The sequence below is a fragment of the Ovis canadensis genome, chromosome 11, assembly GCF_042477335.2.
Source record: "Ovis canadensis isolate MfBH-ARS-UI-01 breed Bighorn chromosome 11, ARS-UI_OviCan_v2, whole genome shotgun sequence".
In the NCBI taxonomy this organism is placed as follows: Eukaryota; Metazoa; Chordata; class Mammalia; order Artiodactyla; family Bovidae; genus Ovis; species Ovis canadensis.
This window is the reverse complement of record NC_091255.1, coordinates 13530428-13558340: the sequence shown is the minus strand read 5'-3', so window position 1 is coordinate 13558340 and position 27913 is coordinate 13530428. Positions and strand designations below refer to the sequence as shown.

The following is a 27913-nucleotide window of genomic DNA, read 5'->3' as shown; positions in this document are numbered from 1 at the left end:
TTCTAAAAAGTTACATAGAAATGTTCGGTACCATCAGTCATTAGGGAAATGCAAATCAAAAGTAGAAGATACCACTTCACGTCTAAAGTGGCTAAAAAAAAACTGAATACAGCAAGTGTTGGCCAAAAGGGGAGAAACTGCGACCCTCTGCATTGCTGGTGGGAATGCTCAGTGGCGCAGCCACTGGGGAAAACAGTTTACCAGTTCCTCACAAAGTTAAACCAAGAGTTTCCATATGACCCAGTCATGCTACTCCTAGCTATATACTCAAAAGGGCACAGGTATTCAAACAAAGACTTACACTCGGATGTCTGCAGCAGCACTAGTCACAACAGCCAAAAGACAGAACAAGTCAACTGTCCATCAACTAACAAATACATAAAATATATTCAAAGTATACACACACAATGGAATGTGGGCTCTAAAAGATCCTACGACATGGGTGAACCTTGAAAACATTATAGTAAGTTAAAGGATCATATTCTATAATTCCATTTATATGAAATACTCCAAAAAGTCCAAAGGAACGGAAAACAGGGAAGTGGCTGCCTGGGACTGGGCAAAGAAGAATTGGGAGAAACCACGCAATGGGTGGAGGGTTTCCTTCTGGGATGGTGGAAATGTTTGGGACCTAAATAGAGGAAACTGGGGGGAAGGGATAGTTAGGGAGTTTGGGAGGGACAGGTACATACTCCTATATTTAAAATGGATAACCAACAAAGACCTCCTCTATCAGCACAGGGAACTCTGCTTAACGTCATGTGGCAGCCTGGATGGGAGGGGAGTCTGGGGGAGAATGGATGCATGTCTATGGATGCCTGAGTTCCTTTGCTATTACAACATTAATTGGCCATCAGTTCAGTTCAGTTTAGTCGCTCAGTCGTGTCTGATTCTTTGCAACCCCATGAATCGCAGCATGCCAGGCCTCCTTGTCCATCACTAACTCCCAGAGTAGACTCAGACTCACGTCCATCGAGTCCGTGATGCCATCCAGCCATCTCATTCTCTGTCGTCCCCTTCTACTCCTGCCCCCAATCCCTCCCAGCATCAGAGTCTTTTCCAATGAGTCAACTCGTCACATGAGGTAGCCAAAGTACTGGAGCTTCAGCTTCAGCATCATTCCCTCCAAAGAACACCCAGGGCTGATCTCCTTTAGAATGGACTGGTTGGATCTCCTTGCAGTCCAAGGAACTCTCAAGAGTCTTCTCCAACACCACAGTTCAAAAGCATCAATTCTTCGGCGCTCAGCTTTCTTCACAGTCCAACTCTCACATCCATACATGACCACAGGAAAAACCATAGGCTTGACTAGACGGACCTTTGTTGGCAAAGTAATGTCTCCGCTTTTGAATATGCTATCTAGGTTGGTCATAACTTTTCTTCCAAGGAGTAAGCATCTTTTAATTTCATGGCTGCAATCACCATCTGCAGTGATTTTGGAGCCCAGAAAAATAAAGTCTGACACTGTTTCCACTGTTTCCCCATCTATTTGCCATGAAGTGATGGGACCAGATGCCATGATCTTCGTTTTCTGAATGTCGAGCTTTAAGCCATACTCCAGTGCAAAATACAAAGTTAAAGATAATAAACAGAGGAAATGACTGTGAATGTGAATGCCATTAAGTTGGACATCTTTTATTTTTTGGCTATGCCACATGGCTTATAGGATCTTAGTTCCCTGACAGGAATCAAATCTGAGCCTTCAGCAGTGAAAGCACGGAGTCCTAATCACTGGATCTCCAGGGAATTCCCTAAATCGCATATTTAAATTGCAATCTTTAAAATGATTAATTTTATGTTATGTAAATTTTACTTCAATTAAAAAAAAAAAAGAAGTCTATACAGTTCTTGGTTTCCTGCACAGCACTGTACTCTGTCCTGAAAATATCCCTGACAACAAAGTACCTAAAAATATTGGATACAATATAAAAATATTTTAATGTACATGCCTAAACTTTGAAGAAAGCATGAGAAGTCCTCAAAGGCTAAATCCAAATAGGATCCAAAGATATGGAGGCAATAAAGGCACAAGGGTCTGAAAGGCATGTCTCTAATCACCTCAAGAGGCAGGAGACCAAGCCTGGGGCCTGAACAAGGTGCTGAGATGGATCAAAGACCCCCACATGCAGCTGGAACATCTGAATGGCTACAACCTATATATGAAACAAATAAATAAATATCTGAATGGCTACAACCTATATATGAAATAAGTAAATATATAGATAGATAGATAGATAGATAGATAGATCTGGGCCGCCCTCCTCCCCTACATCACTCCTGAAAGAACTCCTTAATCCCTTGGAACTTCCCAGGTGACAGGAGCAACTTTTGTTCTGACAAGTAAACTCTTGATGGGCTTCTGGATGGTGGCTGGTCGCCAGAAAGACCAAACATGATTAGAAGGTTGGAACTTCTAGCCCTAACCTCTATCCTCAGGGTATGGAAGGGGCACTGGAGATGAGATGGAGATCATGCCTACTTAATGAAACCTCTATAAGAGCCCATCGACTTCGGGACTCAGAGGGCTTCCAGGCTGGTGAGCACACACACGTGCTGGGATGGGGGTGCACTCCAACTATGCAGGGATACAAGCTTCATGTTCAGAAATGCCCTAGACCTCACTCTTTGTATCTCTGAACCTGATTTTCCATCCGCATCATTTGTAATATCTGTTATAATAAACCAGTAAATATATGTACGTGTTTCCTAAAGTTCTGTGAGCTATTCATGCAAATTATCTAACCTGAGGAGAGTTCTGTGGGAACACCCGGTTTATAGCCTGATGGTCAGAAGTACAGGAGACTCAGACTTGCAAAGAGCATCTGAAGTGTGGTGGTCTTGTGGGACCAAGCCCTTAACCTGTGGGATCTGATGCCAACTCTGGGTACTTAGGGGATCCCAGGTGGCGCTACTGGTAAAGAACCCACCTGCCAGTGCAGGAGAGGTAAGAGGTGTGGATTCAACCCCTGGGTCAGGAAGATCCCCTGGAGAAGGAAATGGCAAGCACTCCAGCATCCCTGCCTGGAGAATCCCCATGGACGGAGGAGCCTGGCAGGCTACAGTCCACAGGCTCCCAAAGAGCAGGACACGACTGAAGCAACTTAGCATGCATGCTGGGTACTTAGTGTCAGAACTGAATTTAGTTTTTTTTTTTTTTTATATTTATTTTTATTTATTTGGCTGCTCTGGGCCTTAGCTGCACTGCGGCACGTGGAATCTTTTTTTTTCTGTTACAGCATGCACACTCTGAGCTGTAGCATGGGGCATCAAGTCCCCCAAACAGGGACTGAGTCCCTTGCATTGTGAGCACAAAGTCTTAGCCAATGGACCACCAGAAAAGTCCCAACAACTGACTCTGATTTTAAGACACCCAGCTGGCACTGAAGAATCGGTCAGTGTGGGCTGAAAAAACCCCACACATTTGCTGTCAGAAGTGTTAAGTTAAAAAGTTAGAAAAAGCAGCTACAGAGAAAAAGCTTCTCTTGGCAGGAACATGGCAAAGAGAAGGAGACACCCCGGCTTTGGAGGGCGAATTCTAGCAGCCTGGCTGCATTATCATCTCTCAGGCTCTCTCAGAATCCATGAGTCACTTGAGGTCCTTTTGCTCTGGCCTAATGAGTGACACTGGAAGCTCTCCACTCATGGAGGGAGGTGCTGGTTACTGCAGAGCTCTTCTGAGGAAAGTCCCACTGGAAGGGTGTCTTCCTCCTGGGGTGGTGTGAACCTCAGGCGGCTGACCCCACCTTCAGCATTGGGCTGTGACGGTTCTCCCTCTTCTGGTCCTCTGGTGATCTGTCCAGGTTCTCCTGTAATCCTTGGAATTTAATTTTCAGACTGTCGACTTTAAAAAAAAAACCACAGTGTGAGAGTTGTGAGTGAAGTTTTAGTTGCGGCAATGAGCAATAGCACCTCGGACAGCTCTGAGAAACTCTTTCAGAGCCGCAGGGTAAGGACAGTATGTATGTGATTTTGGTAAAGGGGCAAGTGAAAAGAAAGTGTGAGTCGCTTGGTCATGTCTGATTCTCTGTGACTCCATACACTGTACCCCACCCGGCTCTTCTGTCCAATGGATTCTCCTGGCAAGAATACTGGAGTGGGGTGCCAGTCCCTTCTCAGGGGATCTTCCAGACTCAGCGACTGAACCCTGGTATCCTGCATCACAGGCAGACTCTTTACCAAATGAGCCACAAGGAAGCAGCTGGTCAAGGGGAAGGACAGACATGCAATGAAGCACGTATTTGTTGTAAGGTTTCTGCTGGTCTCGTGAAGCTTCTGTGAGTCATGAGCAAGAGTCAGTCACCGTGAAGGACTTTACTGCTTTTCTAGATATGAGCAGATAAAAGAACTGGGCTCATAAAATTAGCTCCTGAGAATATCTATCTAAAGAGCCGTCCTGCCGGTTTCCCGGGGCACAGGGTGCCTCATTTCTGCTTTCCACCCTGAACTCCTTCGGCGGGTATTGAAGGTCAGCAGCTATAGCAGCGCATGAGTTAATCCTTGCAGAGGTGCATGGCAGGTGCCCACTGCAAGTGCCAATTTGTAGTTGACAATATTTTGTCTGTGGTTTCAAAGAGATTTGGGAAAGAGATGAATTATTTTAACAAGCTAAAGGAAAAAAAAAAAGATTGATTAGCTAGTCCGGGAGGAAGAAAAAAAAAGTGTCTATTTCCCAACTCTCACAGTGGACTTCAGACCCTATAATACTCCTGGACAGATGTACTCTGTATGCCCTGCGTTGCTCTAGGGCCCTTGATGCCTCTCATCCAGCCCCCACCCCAACTCTGAGGAGCCCCCTCCCGCAGGCTCCGGCGGAAGCCTCCCAGGGGCTTAACAGGGGAAGCCAGGCAGGGAGCCAGTGATGTCTGGGGGCCCTGCTTCACTAATCTGTACCGTTTACACAGTTGTGAGAAAACCTCTGAAAAAGTACAAATTAAAAAAATTATTTTGTTTCTCCACAGTTTATCTTTGCCAGTTTCATTTTTAGATTCCTGAACCAAGACAGGTTCCTTTCCTCTATTTCCATAAATTGCATCATATTATTTTAGATCAACCACAGTGAGGTAGGATATTACGAAACAAGAAATATATACTTGGTCTCCATCTCCAGTTCCTAACACAGAGCTTCTAAAACCCTTGGGATTTCCTGAGTATTAAGTATGAGAGAAACAGCCTTTGTTATACTTAGTAACTCCCTTTCAACCAAGCAGTAGTTTATGCTAACGAGGTGATTTTTGGCAGACAGGGGCGGCTGCCTGAGAAACCGACCTGGGATCAGAGAGCTGAAACTTGCAAAGCAACCCCACAACCTCCAGGACGGGAGGGGATGGGGGCTGCCTTAATCACCAGTGGTCTGTGACTAAATAAATCCCGCCTCTGTAATGGTATCTCTATAAAACCCTCAACAACTGGGTTCAGAGAGCCTCTGGGTGGTGAATGTGTCCAGGTGCTTGGAGAAGAGTGAACCCCAACTCTGCAGGGATAGAGCCCCTCTGTCCAGGACCTTCCAGACACTTCCCTGCATGTATTCTTGGTCAATGAGAAAAATGCTGCCTGCCCCACCGTAAACAAAGGGTGCTGCAGCTGTCGACTTAGAAAGTGGTCACAACCTGGAAGCTGAGAGTTATGTTTCCTCTGGTGGGAATTTTGGGGACTTCAAGTCTGGGAGACAGCACCTCCAGTGACGCGGAGAACTGTTCCAGGAGGTGGGGTGAGGGTGGGGGAGGAGTCAGGTTATACAGAAGCTTGCAGCAGGAGCAGACAGTCTCAACATCAAAAGATTACTATGAACTAAGGGAAACCACGTATCTCAAGTTAAGGAATTTAGCACTTTTCTATAAATGGGAAGAAGCAAGAGTCTGGGCTTACTGAAATGGTTCCTTTCATTTGCAGCTCACTATCTGGGGCCAGCATACTGTGATTTTATTATTCACATCCTTAATTCCTTGCTCACCACAGGGAGCAAGGGCAGTTGGCATCAGCAGGGCTGTTGGGCGGCAGGCAGTGTTCTTCCGGGGCTCAGAAATTCATTCACATCTGGTGGGCCAGCAACCCAGACAGCTGTGACCTCCTTGTTCATTGACATGGCAGGAAATAGTCCCTTTCACAGAGCCAGTGAGCCATCATGTTACAGCCTCCCTGACGGTGAGCAGGATGCCTGCCATCTAGCAGTCGGCCTCCGGAGCCACCCCCCACCCCAGGGCAGGGCACGCTGGCCCTAGATAACCAGGAATGATTTCAGAGAGCCAGACTCCTACATCCTCCCATACACAGAAAAGCAGTACCTTTCTTAACCTGAGAAACTTGGTTTTCTCTTTCAGCTAATCAGTTACTTTATTGATGGCTATGCTGGGTCTTCGCTATGCACGTGGCCTTTCTCTAGCTGTTGTATGTGGGCTTTATGCCGCAGTGTGTCTCTTACTGAGGAGCACGGCTCTATCATGCAGGCTCAGCCAGCAGTTGCAGCTCGCGGGCTCCATGTGGGCTCAGCAGCCGTGGAGCACAGGTTTAGCTGCTCTGCAGCACGTGGACTCTTTCCGGACCAGGACAGAACGCGTGTCCCCTGCATTGGCCGGTGAATTCTTAACCCCTGGACCACCAGGGAAGCCTTGGTCTTCTTTAACCAACAGTACTTTTGATGTTCTTGGAGAAGGAAATGGCAACCCACCCAGTATCCTTGCCTGGAAAATCTCACGGACAGAGGAGCCTGGTGGGCTGGAGTTCATGGGGTCACAAAGAGTTGGGCACGACTGAGCGACGAACACACTTTGATGTTCTGGCTACCTGGTCTTTGTTACAAAAACTCTCACATATGTCTCCTCCCGGCTTCTTCAGAGTAGTACCTTAGAGCACGTGACAAGCTGTGTCTTGGGCCTAGGCCCTCAGTTTTGTCCATCGAATAAAACACAATTCTAAACTTTTAGGCTGAACATTTTTCAGCTGATATCATCTGGCTGTTTGCCTGTATACTCTGTAATGAACCGATAATAGTAAGTAAAGTGTCTCCCTGGATGCTGTGAACATTCTAGCAAATTACTAAACCTGAGGAGGGGATCGCAAGGGCCCCCAATTTGATTTGTAGCCAAAACAGGGCAGAAGAGTGGGTAACGTGAGGACCCACAACTTGTGATCGGCCTCTGAAGCGGGGACAGCTTTGTGGGACTAAGCGCTTCACCTATGGAGTCTGTGCTGCTTCTGGGTAGCTAGTGCCAGAATTACTTTATGTGAGGGAAAAAAATTCAGACCTAGTATCCAAAGTGTTGTGAGTAGAGAAATAATTTCCTTTTACGATGTTATTTAGATTCCTAGAAAAAGTTCAAATGCTTGTCCAATTTGCTTTTACGATGTTATTTAGATTCCTAGAAAAAGCTCAAATACTTGTCAAAAGAATTTAAGAACAGCACTCCCCACACCAGATCTCTATGCGCTACTATCAAAAAGCATAAGAGACACAAATAAAGCTGCACAGTCAATAGGTTCCATAAACAAGCTGACCGAGGGCCAGAACCATTCAATTTGAATTGGCCGTGAGTGTGTTCTAAGCTGGTTTACAGCCCAGTCTCTTTACAATTCAAGGCAACACACAGCCCTAAGCTCTGGCATCAAAACAGCAACCAACAAATCAGCATTATCCTAGCAAAATTCAACCAAACATCTGGACCCAAACACTTGGACACAAAAAGGCATTTAGTACACTCTAGGACAGCGGCAAATAAAACTGGATTCACACATTTGAATGGGGTATTTCAGCTGACATCTTATGAAAGGCCTGTTAGCCACAGATGGACGAAAGCAAGACAGAAAAACCCTATCACTACATTTGAGGGCTCTGAACAGCTGGGGAGACTGTATGCGGCTAGGAATACTGCTGTGGCCCTTCTTAAAAAATATTATCTGCTACATACCCTTCTACTTTTATACCAAATTTTATAAAATTTAGTTTAACATGCTCAATACCATGAGTCACAAAATTTCTATCCGTAAACATCCTCAATTGTGGATTTAAAAAAATGGATTACTATATAGGAATTCTAATGATTAATTTTATTTTTAATCTACTCATCATATCAGTTTAGTTGCTCAGTCGTGTCTGACTCTTTGCGACCCCATGGACTGCAGCACGCCAAGGGGACTGCAGCACGCCAGGCCTCCCTGTCTATCACCAACTCCTGGAGCTCACTCAAATTCATGTCCATCGAGTAGGTGATGCCATCCAGCCATCTCATCTTCTGTCATCCTGTTCTCCACCTGCCTTCAATCTTTCCTAGCATCTGGGTCTTTTCTAATGAGTCAGTTCTTCACATCAGGTGACCAGAGTATTGGAACTTCAGCTTCAGCATCAGTCCTTTTAATGAATATTCAGGACTGACTTCCTTTAGGATGGACTGGTTGGATCTCCCTGCAGCCCAAGGGACTCTCAAGAGTCTTCTCCAACAACACAGTTCAAAAGCATCAATTCTCTGGCACTCAGCTTTCTTTATAGTCCAGCTCTCACATCCATACATGACTACTGGGAAAACCATAGCTTTGACCAGCCAGACCTTTGTCGGCAAAGTAGTCTCTGCTCTTTAATATGCTGTCTAGGTTGGTCATAGCTATTCTTCTAAGGAGTCAGTGTCTTTTAATTTCAGGGCTGCAGTCACATCTGCAGTGATTTTGGAGCCCAAGAAAATAAAGTCTGACACTGTTTCCATTGTTTCTCCATCTATTTGCCATGAAGTGATGGGACCAGATGCCATGATCTTAGTTTTCTGAATGCTGAGTTTTAAGCCAACTTTTTCACTCTTCTCCTTCACTTTCAACAAGAGGCTCTTTAGTTCTTCTTTGCTTTCTGCCATAAGGGTGGTATCATCTGTATATCTGAGGTTATTGATATTTCTCCTGGCAATCTTGATTCCAGCTTGTGCTTCTTCCAGCCCAGCATTTTGCATGATATATTTTGCACATAAGTTAAATAAGCAGGGTGACAATATACAGCCTTGATGTACTACTTTCCCGATTTGGAACTAGTCTGTTGCTCCATGTCCAGTTCTAACTGTTGCTTCTTGACCTGCATACAGATTTCTCAGGAGGCAGGTCAGGTGGTCTGGTATTCCCATCTCTTTCAGAATTTTCCACAGTTTATTGTGATCCACACAGTCAAAGGCTTTGGCATAGTCAATAAAGCAGAAGTAGATATTTTTCTCAACCTCTCTTGCTTTTTCAGTGATCCAACAAATGTTGGCAATTTGATCCCTGGTTCCTCATGAATCTCCTCATACACAGGATTTACATAGACAGAAACTAAGTCCAATGATAAAAGACTTGCCCATGACTAAGAACCCCCAAAATCATTACCAAAATGATGTAATATTCTTAAGTAAAATATCTTAAAAATAATACACTTAAAGCCACTGATCCAAAATACTGATTGTTTTTCAATGTATATTATACTCTGTTGTTCTACAGAATATTGAGATACTTGGTAAACGGATAGTCTTTGGTAAACGGATAGTCTTTGGTCAACAAGTCTGTAAATCTCAGGTTAAACAAAGACTCTTTGAACAGATGAAAAAAAAAAAATACTCAACAGGGTATTCACCCTGGTAGTCCAGTGGTTAAGAATCCACCTTGCCATCCAGGTGACTTGGGTTCAACCCCAAGTGGTAGAACTAAGATCCTGCATTCCGCAAAGCAACTCAGCTATGTGCCACAATGACTGAAGCCCACCTGCCCCGAGCCAGGGCAGCACGACCAGAGCCCGTGCGACGCCAGCACGGAGCTGGCGCTCCAGAGCCCGTGGGCCACAACTGTGGAGTCCTCATACTGCAGTGAAGATCCTGCGGGCCACAACTAAGACCTGGCCTGGCCAAATAAACAAACACGGTAATTAATTCAAAACCACTCAACAAAACATTAGCCAAATCTAGCAACACAAAAAGAATCACGCACCATGATCAAGTCAGATTCACCCCAGCATCACAAGGATGGTTCAACAAATGCAAAATCAATGTGATACATCACATCAACATGAGATAAGACAAAAACCACATGATTGGCTCAGTAGATGCAGAAAAAGCATTTGATAAGATTCAACATCCATTCATGATAAAAACTCTTACCAAAGTGTGTAGAGAGAAGCATTACAAAAGCCATTTATGACAAATCCATAGCCAACATGATACTAAATGGTGAAAAGTGGGAAGCCTTCCCAATAAATCCTGGAACAAGACAGGATGCTCACTCTCACCACTGCTGCAACACAATATTGGAAGTCAGAGTCAAAGCAATCAGACACACACAGAAAAGAAATAAAATGTGTCCAAACTGGAAGGGAAGAGGTAAAACTGCCAGTATATGTGCAGATGACATGGTACTCCATATAGAAAACCCTGAAGACTCAGGAGATAAATTATTAAAACTGATGAATAAATTTAGCAAGGTGAGCTGCTGCTGCTGCTAAGTTGCTTCAGTCATGTCTGACTCTGTGTGACCCCACAGATGGCAGCCCACCAGGCTCCGCCGTCCCTGGGATTCTCCAGGCAAGAACACTGGAGTGCGTTGCCATTTCCTTCTCCAATGCATGAAAGTAAAAAGTGAAAGTGAAGTTGCTCAGTCGTGTCCGACTCAGCGACCCCCATGGACTGCAGCCTACCAGGCTCCTCCATCCATGGGATTTTCCAGGCAAGAGTATCGGAGTGGGTCACCAGTGCCTTCTCTGAGCAAGGTAAGCAGGATAAATTATTAATACATGGAAATGTGTTGCATTTCTTTATACTAACAAATGAAATATCAGAAAGTAAAAAACAACAATAAAAAAAATTTAAAGTCTCATGAAAAAAAAAATACTAGGAATAAGCCTAACAAACATCATAAAACTGAAGATAAAACTGAAGATGATTCAAGGAAACAGAAACATATCCGATGCTCTTGGATTAGAAGAACTATTACAGTTAAAATGGCCATGATTCTCAATGCAATCCACAGATTTAAAACTATCCCTATCAAATCACCCATGACGTTTTACAAAATCAGAATAATCCTAAAATTTATATGGAACCACAAAAGACACAGAATTGCCAAAGCAATCCTGAGGAAAAAGAACAAAGCTGGAGGCATACCCTGGGCAGACTTCAAACAATACTGCAGAGCTCCTAACCAAACCAGTGTGGCACTGGCACAAAAACAGACTTCTAGATCGATGGAACAGAATAGAGTCCAGCAACCAACCACGGTCACACCTACAGCTATGTAGGTCACACTACGCCTAAGGTCGGGTTCTTTGACAAAGGCGGTAAGAATAGACAGTCTCTTCGGCCAGTGGTGCTGGAAAAGTTGGACGGCCACATGTAAACCAATGAAGTTAGAACGCACCCTCATACCATAAACAAAAATAAGCTCAAAATGTCTTAGAAACTTAAACATAAGACATGGCACCACAAAACTCCTAGAAGAGAACATAAGCAAAACGTTCTCTGGTGTAAAGTGTAGCAGCGTATTCTTAGGTCAGTCTCCCAAGGCAATGGAAATAAAAGCAAAAATAAACAAACGGTATCTAATCAAACTTACTAGCTTTTGAGCAGACAAGGAAATCACAGTTCAGTCGCTCAGTTGTGTCTGACTCTTGTGACCCCATGGGCTGCAACACGCCAGGCCTCCCTGTCCATCACCAACTCTCAAAGCCTGCACAAACTTATGTTCATCAAGTACGTATTGCCATCCAACCATCTCATCCTCTGTCATCCCCTACCACAAACAATACAAAAAGAAAACCTACAGACTGGGAGAAAACATTTGCAAATGATGTGATCCACAAGGGATTAATTTCAAAAACACATAATAATATACTGAGTTCATAAAACTCAATAACAACAATGACAACAAATGAACATCTCAATCCAAAGACACACATCTGGCCAAGAGGCACATAGAAACGTGTTCAACATCACTAGTTATTAGAGAAACGCAAAGCAAAATGGCAATGAGGTCTCATCTCACACTGGTCAGAACGGCCATCAGCAGAAGTCTGCAAATAATAAATGCTGCAGAGGGTGTGAAGGGAATGTACATTTGATGGGGATGTAAACTGGCACAGCTACCACGGAAAACGGTATGGAGGTTCCTTAAGAAACGAGAGTAACCGTATGACCCAGCAACCCCTCTCCTGGGCATAGAAAGAAACGGTGGATCCGGTACAGCCAAAAACGAATTAATTACTCTTAAAAAATGAGCTGACTGTCACTAATCTGTCCAGATATTTGAGGAATAAAATGAAAGAGGTGAGATGAAAAAGAGAACTTGCACCCAAGGAAAGAGAATCCACAGAGCAAATGGAAAAGCATCTTTACAAATAATTATCCGTAAAGATAAAAGGGGAAAGCTCATCCATGAAAGAGTTACTATAGTGAAATAAGTTCGTAAAGTAAAAAATTGTTGAAATAACAAATGGTGCTGGGAAAACTGGACAGCCATATGTCAAAAAATGAAATTAGATCATTCCTTAACTCCATATACAAAAACAAGCTCAAAATGAATTAAACACCTAAATGTTGGACTGATCACTTTACAACTCTTAGAGGAAAACAGGCTGAATACTCCCTGACATATATCACAGCAACATCTTTTTAAATCCATCTCCTAGAATAATGGAATAAAGGTAAAAATAAACAAATGGGACCTATTTATGCTCAAAATTTTTGCATGGCAAAAGAAACAATAAACAAAACAAAAAGACAACCTACAGATTGGAAGAAAGTATTTGCAAGTGATGTGACTGATAAGGGATTAGTCTCCAAAATTTACAAACAGCTTTTGACACTTACAGCATCAAAACAAACAACCCACTCAAAAAAATGGGCAGAAGATCTGAATAGACATTTCTCTAAAGAGTACGTACAGATGGCCAATAGACATATGAAAAGATATTCAACATCGCTAGTTATTAGAGAAATGCAAATCAAACCTACAATGAGATATCACCTCACACCAACAGAATGGCTATCATCAAAAAATCAACAAACAACAAATGCTGGAGATGGTGTGGAGAGAAATGGAACCCCCCTGCACTGGAAAAAAAATCTATGACCAACCTAGACAGCATACTAAAAGGCAGAGACATTACTTTGCCGACAAAGGTCTGTATAGTCAAAGCTATAGTTTTTCCCGTAGTCATGTATGGATGTGAAAGTTGGACTATAAAGAAAGCTGAGTGCCGAAGAATTGATGCTTTTGAACTGTGGTGTTGGAGAAGACTCTTGAGAGTCCCTTGGACTGCAAGAAGATCCAACCAGTCCATCCTAAAGGAGATCAGTCCTGTGTGTTCGTTGGAAGGACTGATGCTAAAGCTGAAACTCCAATACTTTGGCCACCTGATGCGAAGAGTTGACTCACTGGAAAAGACCCTGATGCTGGGAGGGATTGGGGGCAGGAGGAGAAGGGGATGACAGAGGATGAGATGGCTGGATGGCATCATGGACTCGATGGACGTCAGTTTGAGCAAGCTCTGGGAGATGGTGAAGGGCAGGGAAGCCTGGCGTGCTGCAGTCCACGGGGCCCTGAAGAGTTGGACACGACTGAGACTGAACAGCAACAACAACACAGCCACTCTGGAGAACAGTATGGAACAGTATGAGCCTGCAATCCCACTCCTGGGCATACACCCAGAGAAACACACGGCCCCAAAAGAGGCATGCACCCATGCTCACTGCAGCACTGTTCACAATAGCCAAGACACGCAAACGACCTGCATGTCCACTGAGAGGCAAATGGGTAAAGAAGACGTGGGGTACACAAAGGAACATGAACAGCCATGAAAAAGTATGAAATATGGCCATTCGCAGCAACGTGGATGGACCCAGACAATGCTATACTGATTGAAGTCAGTCAGACAGAGAAGGAGAAATATCATATAACATCCATTATATGTGGAACCAAAAAAGAAATGATACAAATGAACTTACTTACAAAACAGAAAGACACAAACATAGAAAACAAACTCATGGTTGACTTACAAAACAGAAAAGACTCACAAACATAGAAAATGAACCCACGGTGACCAGGGGGAAGGCTTAGATAAGCGCTTTGGGAAGGTCATGTACACACTGCTATATTTAAAATGGATAACCGAAAAAGACCTACTGTGTAACACAGGGAACTCTGCTCAGTGTTATGTGCCAGGCCGGATGGAGGGGCATTGGAGGGAGAATGAATACATACATATGTATGGCTGAGTCCCTTCACTGTTCACCTGAAATTATCATGACATTGTTAATTGGCTATACCCCAATACAAAATGTTTTTGGTGCTAAAAAAATAAAATTTAAAACACTGTTGAAATAAAACTTTCATTAGCAGGACTGAATAGACAAAGCAATATTTAAGTTTAAAAGAAATAATACGTGAACTGGAGAAGCTTTGCTAGAACTACGGCACAAAAGAAGGAAGAATCAAAATGTATAGAAGAGATGGGATAAGAAAAATATAACTGAAAGTCTCATCATCTAAACAATGCTACAAACAAAGAGAACAGAAAGAATACTAGAAAAGAAATATCTTACGTAAGAGCTGAGAATTTCCCGAACTAAAATAAACATAAGTTGACAGTGTAAAAGGCCTATCAAGTGCTAAGCAGGTTACAGTTTAGGGAAATACACATATGCACACACACACCCCTGTACACAGTACAGTGAAATTTCAGAAGCATTAGAGAGAAGTCAGAAATACAACCAGAGAAAACAGGCCATAAAACAAAGGTGCAAGAATCCATAATACCATACTTCTCAATGGCACCACTGGGGATAAGAAGAATGAAGCAAGCAATATATTGGAGTACTTATGGAAAATAATTCTGTATCTAGAATTCTGTATTAACCCCTTTTCTCTGTCGAAGAATAGTAACTGTTTTTAGAGAAAACTGCAAGACCTTAACACAGCCGCCAAGAGACATCTTTGGACATGTAAACCCTCAAGGTTTACCACTAGTAATGATGTAAGGAAGAGCAGTTAAATATAAGTGGTAATGTTGAAAAAGAGCATTTTTACCATTTACTGTTTCCCAAGCAAGTGACAATCAAGAAAAATTTCACTCACTAACAACCAAAGGACTTAAAGGAAAAATAACAACAACATGAGACTTGGGGAGTGGGGATCGCAGAAAAGCAAAAATACGACAAGTTCCTTAATTTTGGGGGAAGAAAAAGATTTAGAAACTGATTTTTTTTTTCCTCTGCTTCTAAAATTATGTTAGAAGTGTGTGCTAAAATTTAAAATAGATAATTAGAACAAACCTATCAGAGGGAAGAAATGGTCTGGATGTAGAGACACAGAAAAGGGTCTGGGAGGGCCCCCACCACAGTCAGAATGAACAGCTGGTGGTCCTTCACATGCTCACGCCGGTCCAAATGCACCATCCACTCACTTGGTCCCAGCCTCAGCCATGCCTCTCTCTCTGAACCTTTCCAGAAACCCTCCCCTTTCTCTGTGCCCCCTACTCCGGAACCTACAGTATGATAAATACATTTCTATTAGAGCAGCAATTCTATAACACTTGATTTTACAAAACACCCTTGCTTACTAGTCCCAAGTCCCTTAAGGACTAGCCTCCTCATTTCTATATCCTTTACCGCATTGTAGTTACTCGTGTTTGTTGAATAGATAAATACAGAGGCAACATTACACATTTAAAACAATTACAGACTAACCGAAACTGTATATGGCAAGGCTATCAATGACTAATGTTGTTAAATTATTTATTGCAAGAAGGTAAATACCGCATCTAACGTACTACTGCATTTCTGATAAAAGTCATCCATGCATCTTCCTGTTAAGTTTCAAAAATCAAGGAAAGACGTGGGGGGATGGACTAGTCAATGCGAGGGTATCTTCCATCTCACAGGCTCAAAGTTTAAAGAATAAGAGACACTGTTACCAACTGTCCCTGAAATCATACTACACCTGCAGAAGCTCTATGTCTTCATGGTTCTCAGACCCAGGAATATTCTCCATCAGTATGGCAGACATTACTCTCACATTCATTTTCACCATATCCAATTCACTGTGTAGTTTTCCAATCTGTAGACGGCAACACAATAACCAGTAAGTGAGACATAGAGAACAGCTCTGCTTCCTGCTCCCAGAGAAAACACTTTTGTAAAATTGAGCACTTTCAAATTTATATAAATGTACATACAATTATTTTACAAGTGTATAATCTGTCACCTTCTAAAAGGTCTTGAGAGCTCTTGTATTACATTTAAAAACATGCTCTAGGAAAGTTGATGAAGGGGAAAAGTCAGGTTAGAACCAAGATGGAGAAAAGAGAAGATGATCATATCAGGAACCTGGACAAAATTGCAAATGTGAGTCTGGATTTCCTGGAAACCAATGGGGGAGGAAAAAAATGAATGTTTTATAGTCCCATTGTATTAAAGAAAGAAGAATCAAGAGATAAACAGTTTTTTTTTTTCCCCCTTCCTGGATTAAATTCCAAGAGTAATTAATCACATGGACTACTATATAATACCAAATAATAATAATACAAGGTCTTTTTAAAAAAACTTTGGCCATATTGGGGTTTTCCTTGTGGTGTAGGGGCTTAGTCGCCCTGTGGCAGGTGTGACCTCAGTTCTCCAAGCAGGGGTGGAACCTGTGTCCCCTGCATTGGAAGGCGGATTCTTAACCACTGGACCGCCAGGGAAGTCCCTACAAAGTCTTAAATGATAGTTCCTTTATAGCAGGATAGAAATGAGCTTCATTTAATAACTGCTTGTCTAAACCTTTGATAAACAGATAAAAGACAAAGCAGTGAATGCAATTCGATTGGCACAATTAATATCAGTTGTAAGACTACCATTCACCGAGCTGTCTGAAATGGCATATGGGCAGTCTTATCAGGGGCAACAGGATCAGCTGCTTATAAACTCCACATACAGCCAAGCCTCCACAAAGCCACATAAGCCACTAGACAAGCCCAACTGTTCAAGCTCAGGCTTTCAGAATCAGGCAGAATTCATGGGATTAATTCCACTTAGAGCTGAACCATCATCCACATACAGTTCAGTCCCCTTCTCTGTAAAATGAGGCTAAAAGATATCTCCACCTTACAATAACATTGCTAAGAATAAACGAACTATATATAAAGTGCTTAGAACTTAGAAAAAGTCATCAATAAATACAATCATTGCTATTGTTACCTGTTCTGGGACCAATGCAATAGTGGAGATCTTGGGGGCTACGGAAGGAAGAGCTGGTGCAGAAGGAACAGACGGTGGTGGATTCGGTGACGTCTATGCAACATGGAAATATTATTATTGGAATTAACTCGGCCACTGCAAGCCCATTTTTCCATTCAGATGACTCACTCGCTAGGGAGAGTTAGCCCTCAGGACAAAGCCTCCGCAAAGGTCAGACTTTGGTATACACATGAATTGCTTTTTCTACCAAGGCAGGACTCACCAATCACAGAAGGGAAGAACTACTGATTTTACATTATGGAAAGAACTACTGTGTTTACATTATGTTTCTACATTACATTACAGGAAGCCAAGAGTTGACTTATAATCAGTCTCTCAAAGTGTTGTAAGTTCAAAACCTGGAAAGTTATTTACAGACTTGAGAATGAATACATGTGAACATAGGAGACTCTTCTATGGGCACAGTATTGATAAACAAATTTATTACATGACTACCAACAGAGACCCTTGCCGGTCTAGCACCAATCTTTTCTTTTGAAAACTGCCCCTACTCTGCTCTACCTAAACGATTTCTATATGAAGCCATCACATTCTTCCAAGACCTCACTTAACTTGTGCAGAAATGGAAAACTGACCCAAGTTGGTTCAATGAGTCCTTTCTCTGCAATTTTGAGCTTTGAATCTGAAAAAGCTAAGGCTGCAACATGAAAATGTGGGAGCTATGTTGTCTACCATTAGCGCCACCCAGGGAGCCCTGCGCAGAGTCAGACTGAAGTGACTTAGCAGGCACATGCATAGCAGGCCCCGCGTGTTGTCTACAACGTGAAGAAAACTGGTCTGCAAGGACAGAATAAGCTGATTGTCAAAGGGGAGCAGACAAGTAACGAGGCATTTGAATCTCGGTTCTCTGTTGTTACAAAGACCCAGCTAACACCAGCCTTCTTGTGGCCTGGTTATTCTCTGAAATCACAGATTCATCTTTCGGCTTAAGCTGGGTGGAGCTAGAGTCGTTCCTTTCAATGAAGAAAGACCCAAGCCCTTCACTGTCTTTCTCTACACAGGTCAAAAAGGGCCTCCTACCTCTTGTCTGGCTGTTTCAGTCTCTGCACCTGATGAAGGAAACTGAACCCCTTTCTTAAGGAGGTCCAGGTACACGTCTTTCACTTCACTGACATCCACACCTCCTGGGAAACCCTGCGACCATGTCTGAATTCAAGAGATGGAAAGTTTCAGAGATAAAAGAGCAGCAAAACGAAACACAATTCTGAAAGTGACGACCAAAAAAATCAGAGACCGACAATTATGAAGCTTACTCAGAATGCCATACTTTTGAATGCCATACACAAAATGTACATTTTTTGCAGTTGTTTTTTTTTTTTGGGGGGGGGTGGCGGTTACTTGTTTTTGGCTGTGTCAAACAGCAGGTGGGATCCTAGCTCCCCAAGCAGGGACTGAAGCCGTGCCCTTGGCTGTGAAGGTGCTGGAAGCACGTTATCGTAACCATTGGACCACCAGCAAAGTCCAAAATGTCCATTTTTAGAGATTAATGTAAAATATTTTTAATTATCAGACTGCCATGCCTCAACAATTTAGTGAAACTCTAGAATAGATACTATTAATAGACTCTAAAACACCATCTGTAGATCTTTTGCCAAATAACTCTGCAGGCGTTGAGTTATCGACCCGAGAAGATAGTTTCCACATCTGCAAAATAAATGTATACATCACTATCTCTTCTATCTGACATAGATAAAACAGAAACTGAGAGACAAATATGGAAAAGACTATAAATTCTTCAGAAAAAGGCCAGTGTCCAATGCCAAGAAATTATTACATGGAAAACAGAATAATAAAAACACTCTGAAGCTCAATTCCAGGCTTATAAAGGATCACTGAACCAACTGGGAGTTAGGAAATTAAGCTTCTAATCTTAGACATTCACTAGCCCATAAGGTATATAACAGACGTACCTTAATGAAATTCAAGATTCTGTTCTGAATGTCTATTGGCAATGTGTATCTGGGATTCAGCAGCTTCACTAGACTATCTTTGACAAACTCCTTCTTCACAATCAGAGACTGGAAACTCGGACCACAGTTCTGCATGCACATGTCAATAAGCTGAAGGGAAAAACCAAACATTTTATCTCTTGGGCAAAACCACCTCCAAAATACAAGAGAAAAATTGCTAAGTGATGATTTCCACCAGCACTCTAATTAATAAACAAAATTTGGTTATCCACTAAAATATATGGCAAAATGTTCGGTTCTGGGAATGTGAGGAAATTTAAGGCATAATGTAACTGCTTAGCAGACAGCCTTGTTGGGGAGCCAGGACACAATCATAAGAGAACTGGTAACAATGTGAGGTGGTAATGCCAAGGGCCAGTGGGAGGTGCAAACAAAGCATGTTGGCTCTAGGCAAGCTGACATTTGTCCTAGCGTTTCCAGGAAAGTCCTGGTGAATTCCTACTGCCCCAGCTTTATTAATGACATCGTCTCCTTTCACTTCCAAAACCATCCTTGCCTGGGTGAAAACGTACATGGTTACTCCAGCTACAGACCTTTACAGGCAGACGTGACCATTTAGGGCCAGGTGTTTGAGGCTTTTGTTTTTTTTTTATTTAATAAAAAATTCTTCCATACATCAACATGAATCTGCCACACGTGTACATAAGTTCAAAAAGGTGGTCCTAAGCTAGCCTTTGGAAAATGGTCAAGAAAAGGATAAATGCATATAAAGCAACAGTCTAGACAGGCAAATCATAAAAAAATTTATGTACAGGTGATGAACTGTATGAGCTGTGAGAAGGAAAACAAGTTTTCTGGTTTGTAGAGGCTTCTTTATATCGGCAAACTGAAGACCCTGGGGAACTGAATGGATAAAGTCTGGAGGGGCATCATCCAGACTGTGCAGAAAGTTGTGCGGCAATGTAAAGAATCTGGACGTTATTGAGAAGGCACCAGGAAGCCACTGGAGGGTCCTCAGCTTGTCACCATCACACCTCCATTCTCAACTTGAGAGAAGGTTGGTGCAGCACCCTACCAAAGCAACTGGAGGGCAGAGACCCTGAAATGATGGAGAGATCCAGCAATGACCCCCTAGTAGAGCCTGATGCAGACAGGCTTAAACTAGGATGGTGAGGGTGCAAGGAAGGGGAAGACATGAGAATTCTGGAGGAAGGACTCCCAACAACTAGGTTATCTGCTGACAGGGAAAGGCTGAAAGTTGAATGACTGTTACTCTGCATGAGACTGATAGCACTTTGGATGGAAATCTGGAAGTGGATGGGATAGTATGACTGGCCTAAGGTCAAAATGATGGGTTGAAACTTACATATTTTGAGTTTATAAGTGCTGCAGACTGAATGTCTGTGTCCCTCCCAATTCCTATGGTGAACCTCCTAATCCCTAACATGATGGTATTTGGAGGAAATTAGGTCATGAGGCTGGAGTCTTCATGAACGAGATTGTTGTTGTTCAGTCGCTAAGTCATGTCCAACTCTTCGTGACCCCGTGGAGTGCAGCACGCCAGGCCTCCCTGTCCACAATCTCCCAGAGTTTGCTCAAACTCATGTCCATTGAGTCGGTGATGCCATCCAACCATTTTGTCCTCTGTCAGCCCTTTTCTCTCCTGCCTTTCTCAGAAAGGAGGGATAAGAAAGGTCTCTCCTTGGCTACACAACGATACAACGAGAAGACAGCCATCGACAAGCCAGAGGGCGGGCCCTCCTCAGACACTGAACCTGCCAGCACCCTGACCTTGGACTTCAGAGCCTCATGGACTGGAGAAATAGAAAAGTTTATTGCTTAAGCCACCCAATCAATGGTACCTTGTTAGAGCAGCTCAAGATGACTAAGACAAAAGGGCAGAGACATTCAAGTGGAGATTTCTGGCTGAGAGCTGTACATGCGCAGATACAGTTCAGGAGAGACTTAAGCCCACAGGGAGTACCTGGGGCTGCCTCGCATGAACAGAGAGCAGGAGGCACAGCGGGATTCAACTGGGAGGCCAGAAGGAGGATCGAGAAAGGCAGCCCAAGAGCAACCAACGGAAACTGAGGCATAAAATAAACAGAACATGATGCTCATAAAGTCAAAAGTGGGCAGGATTTTCAGGACGATGGAGTGTCAAACAGCTAGGAATATGGAGTGAGAAAAACTCAGGCAGGTTTGTTGATTAGTGGAGTCATCATTCATCTTGAAAAAAAGATTTTCAATACAGCAACATGAACAGAAGTCAGGCTAAGAAAGAATGAGCTGTACGGAAGGACTGCATGCAGAAAGCAGATTTCTGAAAGTGATCTAAACACACAATGAAATCTCTAGTGTCCATGCTACCACCTTCCCAGAGGTCACAAAGACCATAAAATGACCAGGACAGGTATGAGCTCTGCAGAAAAGGAGTCCTGAAAACTGATCTTACACCATGCTCTGTACTGTGTCACTTTAATGGCAATACAAATAGAAGATACGAAAGCTATAGTTATAAGGGCATCGCTGCTAAAAAGGCAACTATAAAATATGGAAGCTGAGCACATGCAGCAGGTGAAACACAGGGAGAACCTGTAACCAAAGGAAAATAAAACCAGAATCCAAAACACATTAAGATGAATCTATTTTAATACCAGTTGTTTCGAGAAAGACAAGTCGCGTAACAAATGACTTTCTGCTTGATATGCTATTATGATGAGTTTTTATCAGGTGCCTCTAGTTTACTGGGAATTTATAGAAATACTTCATGTAACCAGTTGAGCAGTCTTAGGCAAAATACTTTGCCTCTAAGTCTCATCTTCCATAATAGTGAAAGAAATGCTAAATATTTCACAAACCACTTTTTACTGTTGGAAGTATCAAGATGTTATGTTAATGGGTAACATTCCCAGGAGGTTACCTATAAAAATCAAAGAGTCAATATGAAATGCTGAGAATGTTAACATCTGGAGATCATAAACCATGCCCTTTGTGTTTTCCCATTGGAATCTACAGTGTCAGGACCAATTACTTCTATGCTATCACCTCCTCCTTCATGTCACAGTACCTGCCACACCCCAGCCCACTTAGCTAAACAATAAAACTTAAGAGTGGTGAATTGGAAAAATCAAATACCTTGTTTCTACACATTTTAGAATTGGGCTTTGGTGTAATTTATGTGTTCACATAACCTATGAACGTGGAGCTCCCCAGGTGGCACAGTGGTAAAGAATTCACCTGCCAGTGCAGAGACGCAGGAGATGCAACAGAGGTGGGTTTGATTCCTGGGTTGGGAAGATTACCCTAAAGGAGGAAATGGCAACCCAGTCCAATATTCTTGCCTGGAAAACTCCATGGAGAGAGGAGCCTGGTGGGCTACAGTCCACGGGGCTGCAAAGAGCTGGACACGACTGAGCGACTGAGCACGCATAACCTATGAACCAAGAAACCATCATCTGAGGTGGAGGAGGGAACCCAGGAGGAGGCAACAACTGAGACTGCGGAGTATGCTGATCTGAGGCTTCACAGTTGTCCCTTTGCATGTGGTTGGGCAAATCACTTATCCCGACTAAGCCTCAGCATCATCAACTGCAGAATGAGCCTACCTTCCTCCAGAGACCTGCTGTAAGGCTTAAGTGAAAAGTGGTGTATATGAAGAGCCTGACACATAGCACGATCTTAATAAATGGTAAGTACTGTGATTGTCTGCTCACACAGATAATTTCCCATCAAGAAAGAAAATATTGACAAGCCAAGATAAGTATTCCTTTCAAAAATGTTATGAAAAAAAGCTCCGTGGTAGTTTCATTCTCACGGTAAATTTCTAAACTAAGCATAGTAACCCAGGCTTTGGGGTCATCCAGAGCTGAAAACCATACCAAGGTAAGGCCACCAAGGGGATGAGCTTACTTTGTAAGTTTCTAGAGGAATGAAGACACTTTACACTAATTCTGAAGTCCCCGTAACTCACCACCTAGGGGGTGCTTCAACTAATTAACTGATTCCCAGGAACCTATTCAACCACTTTCCTCTTCACAATAATAGTATCTTGCTGAGACTTATCATAACTGACTCATTCAAGTAAAGACTAGACTCTGGCTAAGAGTTATCAGTTCAGGTCAACCTAGATATCTATAGACAAAGGAATGGATAAGGAAGTTGTGATACATATACACAATGGAATACTACTCAGCCATAAAAAGGAACACATTTGAGTCTGCTCTAATGAGGTGGATGAACCTAAAACCTATTATACAGACTGAAGTGAGTCAGAAAGAGAAAGATAAATACCATATTCTAACACATATATACGGAATCTAGAAAAAATGGCACTGAAGAATTTATTTACAGGGCAGCAATGGAGAAACAGACATAGAGAATAGACTTATGGACATGGGGAGAGGGTGAGATGTATGGAAAGAGTAACATGGAAACTGACATTACCATATGCAAGACAGATAGCCAACGGGAATTTGCTGTATGGCTCAGGAAACTCAAACAGGGGCTCTGTATCAACCTAGAGGGATGGGATGGGGAGGGAGATGGGAGTGAGTTTCAAAAGGGAGGGGATATATGTATACAAAAAAAAAAAGAGTTATCAGTTCAGTTTAGTTCAGTTGCTCAGTCATGTCCGACTCTTTGGGACCCCATGAACCACAGCACGCCAGGCCTCCCTGTCCATCACCAACTCCCGGAGTCCACCCAAACCCATGTCCATTGAGTCAGTGATGCCATCTAACCATCTCATCCTCTGTCGTCCCCTTCTCTTCCTGCCCTCAATCTTTCCCAGCATCAGGGTCTTTTCAAATGAGTCAGTTCTTTGCATCAGGTGGCCAAAGTATTGGAGTTTCAGCTTCAGCCATCAGTCCATCCAATGAATATTCAGGACTGATCTCCTTTCAGATTGACTGGTAGGATCTCCTTGCAGTCTAAGGGACTCTCAAGAGTCTCCTCCAACACCACAGTTCAAAAGCATCAATTCTTCGGCGCTCAGCTTTCTTCATAGTCCAACTCTCACATCCATACATGACTACTGGAAAAACCATAGCCTTGACTAGATGGACATTTGCTGGCAAAGTAATGTCTCTGCTTTTTAATATGCTGTCTAGGTTGGTCACAGCTTTCCTTCCAAGAGCAAACATTTTTTCATTTCATGGCTGCAATCACCATCTGCAGTGATTTTGGAGCCCAAGAAAATAAAGTCTGTCACTGTTTCCACTGTTTCCCCATCTATTTGTCATGGAGTGATGGAACTGGATGCCATGATCTTCATTTTCTGAATGTTGAGTTTCAAGCCAGCTTTTTCACTCTTCTCTCACTTTCATCAAGAGGCTCTGTAGTTGCTCTTCGCTTTCTGCCATAAGGGTGATATCATCTGCGTATCTGAGGTTATTGATATTTTTCCCTGCAATCTTGATTCCAGCTTGTGCTTCATCCAGCCCAGTGTTTCTCATGATGTACTCTTCATATAAGTTAAATAAGCAGGGTGACAATATAGAGCCTTGATGTGCTCCTTTCCGGATTTGGAATCAGTCTGTTATTCCATGTCCAGTTCTAACTGTTGCTTCTTGACCTGTATGCAGATTTCTCAAGAGGCAGGTAAGGTGGTCTGGTATTCCTATCTCTTGATAGCAAGAGTTATAAAGCCTGATAACTAAATGGTTTTTAAAATAAGACAAAACAACAGGCTTCTTGACAAAACCGTACCACCAACTGATAGTAGGAAATCAGAGTCTAGTCAGATCCCAGCGAAGACCTAATCAAGGCTAACAAGTCCATGGAGAACCTAAATGACAGATAATACAAAGGACATTTATAATCAACTTTGACAGGCTCTCATCACTTCACCAGGATAAAATGGAAATGTAGTATATGAGGATCCATTGTTAAAGGGTTTATTGGTAAACAAATAATTGCCTTTGACAGACACTGGATATTTGTTTCTGTGACTAATTTCTCTCATAATTAAGTCTGGCTTAAGTTTATATTAAAGTCTGTTCTAAAAAATTAAACACACCGCTCCAGTGCAGTGAGTAGTCTGAGGTGAGGTGCCTGGGCCATTAAAGAAAGAACTCAGGGAAAGCTGCATGAAGCTATCAAGAATCAAAGGCCAATTCAAAGAAGTCCAAGAAGCAGGGACCTTAATGAACTCTACCCCTAACAATGAGGAGCTATTCTGGCTCCTAACCTATGATTCTCACCTTTACTTTGGCACAGGTCTTAGACTCCTTGGTCTCACATGCTGGTATGGAAATCAGGAGGCGAGAATGAAACAGTTACCAGAGGTGGAACAGGGAACAGGCAGCAAGCTGTGAGGAAGGCCTGAGTGATCAGATGACCTACAGGAGAGAAAGTGTGGGGACTCATAGACAGATGGGGGTATAAGACACAACACTCGGAAACAGCTCATCTTCTTCAGGGGAGAGTCCTGATTCATCCCCAGAGAGAAGGAAGCTGGATGGAGGAAGTGATGGACCAGGGACAGAAAGCCACCACAGAAAGGTCAGGTAAGCTGGCTATAACACAGAGAGAGACAAAGGCATCATACAGAATCCACAGCGGTCAGAAGGTGAAACACCGCATGCTGAAATTCGGAAAGCGGCCTAAATTTATCTTCCACCCTTAGGTTCCTCAGTCAATTCTCCTAACCTTCAGCAGCCCTGGGACGTCCTCCATTTCAGGGCACAGCTGTATACCTTTCTACCCCAAATCACAATCACTCCCTGAGTCCTTACTGGATGCTAGGGGAGGGGGAGGGGGGCTGAAGGACAGTCAGTCAGTCAACACCTAATACCCTAAATCTTCCACCACAAAGAAGCTGAAGACACAAACGAAACACTGTGACTTTCTTTCAAGGGGCATGATTTGTTCAGAGAAGCAAGGTGGCATGGGGCCAGGGCATGGAATTTAGAATCTGAGACCTGCACTGAAATCTTGCCTATGCTACTTAAAAGTTGGAGGTGGGCGGGGGGGGGGGGGGAGGAACCATCACTTAACCTCATCAATTATCAGTTTCTTCATCTGAGAAGTGGAGTCAATAAAACAACTTCTTCACAGGGTTGTTGAGAGCATCAGCCAAAGTGCAAGTGAATGTCACTCAGTTGTGTCCAACTCTTTGTGACTCAGTGGACCACAGGCTGCCAGGCTCCTCAGCTCATGGAATTCTCCAGGCCAGAATCCTGGAGCAGGTAGCCTTTCCCTTCTCCACGGGATCTTCCCAACAAAGGGATTGAACCCAGGTCTGCTGCATTTCAGGTGGATTCTTTACCAGCTGAGCCACCAGGGAAGCCCAAGAAGACTCGAGCGGGTAGCCTATCCCTTCTCCAGCAGATCTTTCTGACCTGGAAATCAAACCCGCATTTCCTGCCTTGCAGGCAGATTCTTTACCAGCTGAGCTACCAGGTAAAGTACCAGGCCAAGGTGTATTTCCATCACCAACCCACTGTTCTCCTATTTCCCCTGGAGCACCTTACTCCTCTCTCCAGTTCCCTCCACTCCGTGACCTCCCTGAGGAGGCAACCATGGTGAAGGAGAGGGGAGAGGTCCAAAAAGGTGGAGGAGACAATCCCTCTAAAACTGTATTCTGACCCTAACTTGTAGGGTTTCTTCTGTGACAGTATCATTAAGACTTCATTTCTTTTCCAAGTAAGCAAGAGGTGCTAAGTTCTTTTCCCCCTGAAGCTAGAAAAGGGGAGCAAAGCTCAGCTCTGCTCCACAGCCCTCTAGATAACCATGCCCAACCCTCCTAAGGGCAGTCTGATGCTGCTGGCAGAGGAGCCTGGATGAGGTCAGCAAAGGCACTCAGAAGACATCAGAAAGCACACAGCTCACTCTCAGGCAGCAGGCAGGGTCTGCAAAATGTACCGAAGTGAAACTGGCAACTCACCCAGCAACTGTAGGGGTCACACAGCCAAGGTTGGGGGAAAACGGAAACACGTCAAATAAATGTCCACACCCGTATCAAGAAACACGATGCACAGGATTGTTTCTATCAACAAAGAACTTAATTCAAATTATATCAGGCAGCAGAACTTGGCTGGACCCTAGAGAGCTGCCAGCACCTCAGAATTCCAGAGGTGTGCAAGCAAGGCAGGGAGCTAACAGGGGGGCGTTTTCCAAGCTTCAGTTCTCCCCACGTGTAACACATACACAGACTTCTTGATCAGCTCAGTTCCTCCAAGTTGTTCATTACCAGTTCTCATCTCCTAACCAGGAAAACATGATTTTCCAGGAACACTCATTTTCCACCAAATTAAATGCTCTTACAATCAACAAAACTCCCTGGATTCTGTAATTCTCAGTAAATGAATCATTTTAATCCATACTGTATGTAACTTTTTGCTCACCTATTATCTCAGAGTATTTGTATCCTTTAGACCCAAAATTAGAAATATGACTATAACTTAGGCAATTTTAGTCTCAATTAAACATTAAAGTACTTACTGACAAGGTGAGTTGGATTTCTTTATGATTGTAGTTTTTGGAAATCCTTTTCTTCAAAGCTTTTACTGCATCTTTTGGCCTACGACAACAAACACAGTAAAATCATCAATGCAGGCCCTGCGGAAAGCAAGTCCGTCTCTGACTAGCACTGTGCGGCCTGGAAAGGACGGCTGAGGAGACACCCAGGGTCTTAGTTCTGCTGTGTGACACTGGGCAGATGACTGAACTTGTTATACCCGTTTCCTCACACATCTAGGCAGACAATACCACCTACCTTCTTGTGAAAACCAAATAACGTATTCAGATGATCATTACCTAGAAAGCACTACATGT

At 43.2% G+C, this 27913-nt stretch overlaps 1 protein-coding gene across 3 annotated transcripts in view; it reads right to left on the bottom strand.

Annotated features, from left to right (window-relative positions):
- The window catches only part of TOM1L1 (target of myb1 like 1 membrane trafficking protein), a 61514-nt gene that overhangs the window by 26658 nt on the left and 6943 nt on the right, over nucleotides 1-27913 (bottom strand). For all 3 annotated transcript variants that reach the window (XR_011259678.1, XM_069602522.1, XM_069602521.1), the window contains 5 exons: nucleotides 27581-27659; nucleotides 19136-19285; nucleotides 18246-18371; nucleotides 17166-17258; nucleotides 15928-16044 (listed from right to left, as the gene is read on the bottom strand). Coding sequence is in view for 2 of the 3 variants with exons in the window: in XM_069602522.1 (XP_069458623.1) it covers nucleotides 15928-16044; nucleotides 17166-17258; nucleotides 18246-18371; nucleotides 19136-19285; nucleotides 27581-27659 (565 nt within the window). In the remaining variant the exon portion in view is untranslated. The remainder of the gene's footprint in view (nucleotides 1-15927; nucleotides 16045-17165; nucleotides 17259-18245; nucleotides 18372-19135; nucleotides 19286-27580; nucleotides 27660-27913) is intronic.